General features: G+C 53.6%; 1 protein-coding gene across 1 annotated transcript in view; it reads left to right on the top strand.

Moving 5' to 3' along the window:
• Positions 1 to 1,502: 1,502 nt before the first annotated feature.
• LOC103780405 (lymphocyte-specific protein 1-like) overlaps positions 1,503 to 7,321 on the top strand; it is a gene marked incomplete at its 5' end in the record, with an annotated part of 7,187 nt that continues 1,368 nt past the window's right edge. Inside the window, 5 exons of the mRNA XM_008948076.1 lie at positions 1,503 to 1,680; positions 2,587 to 2,727; positions 5,503 to 5,546; positions 5,702 to 5,783; positions 6,130 to 6,270. Coding sequence (XP_008946324.1) covers positions 1,503 to 1,680; positions 2,587 to 2,727; positions 5,503 to 5,546; positions 5,702 to 5,783; positions 6,130 to 6,270 — 586 coding nt within the window. The remainder of the gene's footprint in view (positions 1,681 to 2,586; positions 2,728 to 5,502; positions 5,547 to 5,701; positions 5,784 to 6,129; positions 6,271 to 7,321) is intronic.

The following is a 7,321-nucleotide window of genomic DNA, read 5'->3' on the forward strand; positions in this document are numbered from 1 at the left end:
TTGGGGGGTGCTGCAGGAGTTTGTGCATCTCTGGAGGGGGTTAAGGGCTGATTTCCTTTTGATTCTGGTTCCCTAATTTGAGGGTGGAGACCAGGAGGAGCTGTGTGAGCTGAGCTGCCTCCCCTGGGATGTTGCTGGGGTGCAGAAGGGACCTTCCAGACTCCACCAGGTCTGCTGGCCTTGCTCTTTAAGATGAGCTTAACCTTGAGCTGGCATCTTGGCCAAGAGAAAAGAGTGATTTGGGAGGTAAAGGGAGTCGTGGGAGGATGGTTTAGGAAGGAGCCAACATCTGCAGCAGCTTTTTTTGCCCCCTCCATGTGGCCAGGGAGGAGGGCTGGCTGGTGGCTCTCCTGGGAGCTGCCTTCCCAGCAGCAGAGGGGATGGGTTGGAAGTCTTGCTTGACCTTTTCCTCGTGTTTTTTTGGGGCTTGGCTGCTGAGGCAGGAGCAGTGAGTCAGCCTTGGGCTTTGGCAGCTGCCCACTAGCCAGCTCTCCAGCTTTGCTGTCACAAGCTGGGTGATTTTTTCTAAGAAATGAGTGGGACAAAGCCATTCTCTGGCCAGGAGGCTCTCAGATGGCAGCAACACCTCAACCAGCGTGGCTGGGAGCTCTGGGGTGATGGGCTCCCACTGATTCTGTGCCCAAATTAGGGGCTGCTCTGCTCTTGCCAAGCTGATGGCTTGGAGATACCTCTGGGGCTCCTCTCTGCAGCCTTGGAGACCCAGCAGAGCCCTGGGATGGCTCAGAAGGGACCTTGAAAGGTCATCTAGTCCAACTCCCCTGCAGGGAGATGTTCAAGAAGCCTCCTGTACAAGCTCTGTTGTGGTTTTTGGTTTAACTGAAGCTGAAAGGGGGACCCTGGTTGCTCTGGGACTCCTGGTTTGGCTGGATTAGGACAAAAGTGATGGGAGTAGAGGTGTCCTTTGTTCCTCAGGGTCCAGTTCTGGGCTTCCTAGCTCAAGAGAGACAAGGAACTGCTGGAGAGAGTCCAGTGGAGGCTACAAAAATCCCAAACTGGAACCCAGGAGGTTTCATCAGAACAGGAGGAGAAAAAATCTTGCCTGTGAGGGTGTCAGAGCCTGGAGCAGCTGCCCAGAGAAGTTGTGGAGTCTCCTTCTCTGGAGACACCCCAAATCCACCTGAGATTTGGGCTGTAGGCAAGCAGAGAACTGATCCAGCACCACACCATGATGGTGATGCCCTCTCTGCCTGGGGTCTCCCCTCTGTTTTCCAGTAGATCTGGCACGTGGTGGGGCTGGAAAGGTGCTGATACCTCCAGCTCTGCCACAACTCTTAGTTGAGCTGGATTTTGGAGGTTCAAAGTGTGGGAGTCACATCTGAGTGCCTGGAAGTGGATGGGACCCTGAAGTAGCTGTGAGCCCTGGGGTGAAAGGCTTGGAGGAGGGATGGAATTGGCTTTCTAGGGGCCTGAGGAACACGATGGTGTTTGTAGGCTCCTAACAACGTGCTCTGCTTCTTGGACCTCTGTTCCCTCACCTCCAGGTCTCCACGACAGTCGTACCAAGAAGGGGACGGGGTGAGGGAAGCTGAGGTCAAGCTGGAGCAGATCCAGCTCCAGCAGGAAAGCCCAGAGATGATCCAGGAGGAGGAGGAAGAGAGGCTGTGCCAGGAGGAAAAGCAGCTCCCACAGCAGGAGGAGGAGGAAGGAGACAAGCAAGAGGTGGGATGAGGAGGAGCTGATCCTTCTCCTCTCCACAGGGTTGGTGGGGAGGGTTGGGAGATGCTCTGCAAGAACTTGGCTCACTGTTGCTGCTTCTGCTGGGTGTTGAGCCCACATTTCATGGCCTCCCCTAAGGCTGATGTCCCTTCTGGGGGGGTCTCTGCCCTCTTGTGAGCGTGGGGGGTTTGCTCCTAGAGCTTGGGGTGGTTTGGTCATGTCCCTGCAGTGCTGAGAAGGAAAATGTTCCTCTTGCTCCTGGGGGGTTTTGTGAGGAGCTCTTCAGAAGAAGGAAAACCTCAACTTTCCTGCTTGTTTTTCCTCTCTCCCAGCCTTTATTGCACCTTGGGAGCCCTTTGGATCTCTAAATCTCCCACCTAGCTGAGCTTTTCATTCTTTGCTCTGCTGAGGAGATGTGAGCTCTGGGCAATGAGGGACCAAGCTGGAGCTCGAGTGCTCTGCAAGCCCTCTCAGGGTGGCTGAACTTCCCACCTCTCTTCTTGTAACTGGCTTTTTGGCTGCCTGAGGCTCGTGTGCTTTTTGCACTCGAGCTGCTTGCGTGGCTCCTTTGTCCTCAAGGCAGCTCCTCCCTCTCCTCGTGGCCTCTCCATGAGAAGTTCACCTTTGCCCATCCCAAGAGCTGTAAGAAATCTTGATGAACAGATGCAAGGACCCTTCTCTGTATCCTTTTGCAGCCTTCAAGCTGCAGAGTTTCTCTCCATTCCCTCCCCCTGCCCCCCCAAATGACACATGAGCTTCTTCCTGGCTCTTGCAGGATTAGATAATGTGAGCTCCAGGGTTTGTTCAGGGGAAAGCAGGAAGCTTGGGAGACAGGGGAGAAATCACTTGGGTTGCCTAGTCAGCAGTTTGTCCAGCTCATTTCCTGGCTCCTTCCTTTCCTGTGCTCAGGAGAAGAAGAGGAGGAGACACGAAGACCCTGAAGAAGCACCAGAAAAACGCCAGAAAGCCCTGAGCCCTCTCAGCGTGGAGGAAGGGGAGGAAGAGGAGGAGGAGCCATCCTCTGACCACACCACGGTGTGCTCCAGGAAGGTTTGTGCTCCAGGGCACCTTTGGAGGCATGGCAATGATTGCAGGAGAGCACCTCATGAGGAGGAGGAGGAGATGGTCCAGGGCTGAGGGCAATGTAGAAGATGATCCAGGGCTGAGGGCAACGTAGGAGAAGATGGTCCAGGCCTGAGGAGGAGAAGATGATCCAGGGCTGAGGGCAACGTAGGAGAAGATGGTCCAGGCCTGAGGAGGAGAAGATGATCCAGGGCTGAGGGCAACGTAGGAGAAGATGGTCCAGGCCTGAGGAGGAGAAGATGATCCAGGGCTGAGGGCAACGTAGGAGAAGATGGTCCAGGCCTGAGGAGGAGAAGATGGTCCAGGGCTGAGGGCAATGTAGGAGAAGATGGTCCAGGGCTGAGGGCAACGTAGGAGAAGAAGATCCAGGGCTGAGGGCAATGGAGGAGAAGATGATCCAGGGCTGAGGGCAATGTAGGGGAAGATGGTCCAGGGCTGAGGGTAGTGTAGGGTGTGGATCTTGTTGTCCCATCCCAGTGGGACAACTCACTGGACCCTTTTCCTTCATCTTCTTGGGTTGCCAACCTCCTCTCCTCCTGCTCTTGGAGGCTTCAATGGTCTCTGTCTCCTTTGCCAGTCACTGTAAATCTCTCAAGCTCACTGAGGCCTCCAGGGAACGTTGTAACACTGAGAAAGATGCAAATGGGGTCAAAGAATACACATAAAATGAAGCAGAAAATTGAAACTTCCTTTCTCCCCCCCAAAAAAAAAAGCCCCAAACTTGAAGTTCTGGAATCTCCTTCTCTCACCTAGACTAAAATCAGAAAGAATGACCCGTGGTGACCACATCTCAGCTCACATCTGCCTGGGCTGCATCTGCTGAGGTGGCCACCACCCCTCAGCCCTCTACAATAGACCCAGAGAAGGGATTTCTGCTGTAAATGGCTTTTTTTTTTGGGTCTTTAAGCCTTGAACTTGTTGATGGTATCAGTGAAGGAAATGGTGAGGAGGCTGTTGATCTGTGGTTGGTGTTCTCTTGGCTTTGTTTGCCCTGAGATCTGTGCTGTTTGCTTCTTAGTCAACATTTCCTGGCTGCAGAAGGTGGTTTCAGCACTTCCCTTTGCACTAGGAAATAGATCTTGAGAGGAAGGTTTCATCATCTACCACCACCAGGTTCTTGGCCTTGATGGAGAAGCTTTTTTGAAGTCAAAGGGGAGAAAGGGGGTGGGTTTGGGGCTCGGTGGTTGGACTTGATGATCTTGGAGGTCCCTTCCAACCTAAATGATTCTATGATAATCTTTGAGAAGTAGTGGGGGGTGGGTGGCCAAAAAGTGCCCCCAAACTAGGACTTGGGCTGCTCATAGTGGGGAGATGAGAGCATCTGCTGTGGTTGGTACACATCTGGGGCAGGCAGATGTTGGGATGGGGTGTTTAGGGTTCAGTTTAGGGGCTGGTGTGCCCTGGGGGCTGCTGCAACAGAGGTGTGGAGGGCTTTGTCCCAGCCCTGCTTTGTCCCAGGCTGCTTGGGAGCTCTGAGTCTTGTGGGTGGCCCAGTTGACTCGTGGTGGTTTCTTCTGGCCTTCAGAAAGTCCTTTGGACCAGAGAGATGCAGAACTTGCTGTGAGGAACTGGCCTGCTGGGCAGGAGGAGGTGGTCTCCAGAGAGCACCTAGAATGTCATGCTGAGATGTCACCTACAGCCTTTTCCAGGCCCCTCTGTGTTTCATTTGATGCTCATTTATGACCTTCTGGAAGAACCTCTGGGTGGCTTGTACCTTCAAGATCTATTCCTATAATTGATCTGCTTGTGCTTGAGAAACTGAGGCATGGGCAGAGATCGACCCCATCCCCCTTTGAGAGGGGCTGTGGTGTGCCCCACGAGGTGCCACCTTCACCAGTGTCCCAGAGGGAGGAGCCACCCAGGTTCTGAAGCTTGGAGAGCAGCCTCAACCCCTCCAGCACTGAGCAGAGGAGGGAGGTGGCAGAAGGAAGAAAGATAAAGCTGGTTGGTGGGATGTCTCACTGCCCTGTGGGCACCTTGGTGATCAGAAAGATCTTGGTGATCTACCTGTAGGTAGCTCCACACGTTGACTTGCCCCATCTGTGCTCCTCTGGTGAGGATAACTTGGTGTCATCCACACCTCTGCTTGGCTCCACCTCTGGTACCTCTAGATGCCCTCTTGTCTTTCCACATTTAGAGTCATAGAAGAATGTCATAGAATCATTTTGGTTGAAGAGACCTCTCAGAGAAGTCCAACCTTTAACCCAGCACTGCCAGGTCACCACCAACCTGTGTTCCTCAGCACCACATCTCCACAGCTTGGAAACACCTCCAGGGGTGGGGACTACACCACTGTGCAGAGCCAGAAGTTTTCCCCTGAGCCTCCTTTGCTCCAGGCTCAGCCCCCCCAGCTCCCTCAGCTGCTCCTCCCCACACTTGGCCTCCAGACCCTTCCCCAGCAGCTTCGTTGCCCTTCTCTGACCACGCTCCAGCCCCTCAAGGTCCTTCTGGGAGTGAGGGGCCCAAAACTGAGCCCAGGATTCAAGGTGTGGCCTCACCTGTGCTGAGTCCATGCCCCTGAAACTGGTTGGGGCTGCTACTGTGCATTGATGCTTTCGGTTGGGGTTCTCCTCACCTGCCTTGGGAAGGAGATGCCCACAGCCTGTGGAACAATGGACTGAGAGAAGCATTTCTAACCAAATTCTGGGTGAGGGAAAAGAATTATGGTCAGCTGAGGTGACCTACACCCATCTGAGCTCCATGGACATCGTTGATATCTTTGTCTTCTCTCTCCCACTTTAGATCACGGACAGAACTGAGTCTCTGAACCTCTCAATAAAGAAAAGGTATTTTTGGGGGTGACCTGGGGGTGGAGAAGGTCCCTCCGTGAACACGGAGGATGCTGGAGGGCCCTGCTGTGGGGAAGGATGATGTGGCCCTCCAAGTTCTCCTTGAGGCACTGGGCATCCCCTTGACTCCTCTTCTCTCCTCTGCTTTCCAGTACCAGCCCAAAGAGGTCTGAGGCTCCCCTCCCTGTGTCGAAGATCAGCGACAGGCTGGAGCAGTACACCCAGGCCATCGAGGTGGGCTCCTCTCTTGTCTCTCTTCCTGCCCTCCAAGGAACCTTCTGGGAGCATTGTTCTCCCCCCATGTTTCATAGTCCTACCAGTTGGGAGGTGACAAACATCTCCCCTTTGATGGAAGCAGCCTGTCTCCATCTTCCTCCACACCATAAAGTTGGTTTCTTTCCTAAGTTGTCCCATCCCATCCTGATTCCCTGTTTAAAGGGTGGAGGCATCTAGCAAGACCTTAAAGTCTCCTTTTTACACCTGCTTATCCCTCAGGACCTCCAGTTCCAGGGGGGCTCTGGCCCAAACCCAGAAGCCCACGTTCCTCCTGGGGGTGACCTTTCTCCATTTCTCTTTCCAGACGTCCACAAAGGCTCCAAAACCTGTCAGACAGACCTCTCTTGACCTGGGCACCACGAGCGTGGTGGTAGCCAGCACAAAAAGCCTCTGGGAGACTGGAGAGGTTGCAGCTCAGTCTGCTGTGAAGTCCCAGCCCTGTAAGGTATGGTGGTTGTAGGACTTTCCCTGCTTGAGCACGTGGAGAGGGGCTACCAAGCTTTAGGCTTCCATCAGCCCCTTGGTGTAGCTCATGGGTGGTGCCCACCAGCTCTACGAGGCATCTAGCCCATCTCCTCCATCAGGATGCAAAGCCTTGAAGAGCTTCAGCTCTTCTCTGCTAGGGTCCTGAGTTGTTCTGTGGTGGTGGTGGTGGAGCTGGGAAAGCCTCGGTGATGCTGGTTGAGGGTCTGCTTGGACGTGGGAATGAAATCAGGTGGTGAGGAGAAGAAGCTCCAGTGGTGGAGCCCAAAAAAACCTTGGAAAATGGCCACTCTCTGGCCTTTCAAAGTCCACTCTCTGGCCTTTCACTGAGGCTGATTCTGTAACACGTTGGTGGCAAATCTGGGTTTGTGTGAGGGGGGGGGAAAAATTCCTTCCACAGGGAAAAAAAAAGATGGTTTTGATGTCAAGATGTCTTAAATAACTAAAGAACTTAGGAAAATAAACACGTTGGATCTCTGATCCGGGCTCTTGTTGGGAAGAGAGAGAGAACTGAGGCTGATTCTGTAACACGTTGGTGGCAAATCTGGGTTTGTGTGAGGGGGGGAAAAATTCCTTCCACAGGGAAAAAAAAAGATGGTTTTGATGTCAAGATGTCTTAAATAACTAAAGAACTTAGGAAAATAAACACGTTGGATCTCTGATCCGGGCTCTTGTTGGGAAGAGAGAGAGAAGAAAGTGCAGGATATACTGGGAATAGGAAGAAGTTTTCCTGGCTGTGGGTTTAGCTGCAGCTGTCCTGGGTCAGCTGGTGTAAATAAAGGAGGTCAGATGTGGGGGCTGGAGAGGGACGTGGACAAAGGCACGTTCAGCAGTTGCAGGGCAATGACATCACCTTCTGGTTGGCCAACAAGGCCAGCTGGTCTCCTGAGCTGCACCCCCAGCATCTCTGGGGAGCCCCTTCTGGAGTCTTCAGCCCAGCAGAGCCAGGGAGCTGCTGGAGTGGGGCCAGAGGAGCCCCAGCAATGCCCCGAGGGGGGAACCCCTCTGCTGGG

Source organism: Merops nubicus, unplaced genomic scaffold (assembly GCF_000691845.1).
Source record: "Merops nubicus isolate BGI_N331 unplaced genomic scaffold, ASM69184v1 scaffold5709, whole genome shotgun sequence".
Taxonomy (NCBI): Eukaryota; Metazoa; Chordata; class Aves; order Coraciiformes; family Meropidae; genus Merops; species Merops nubicus.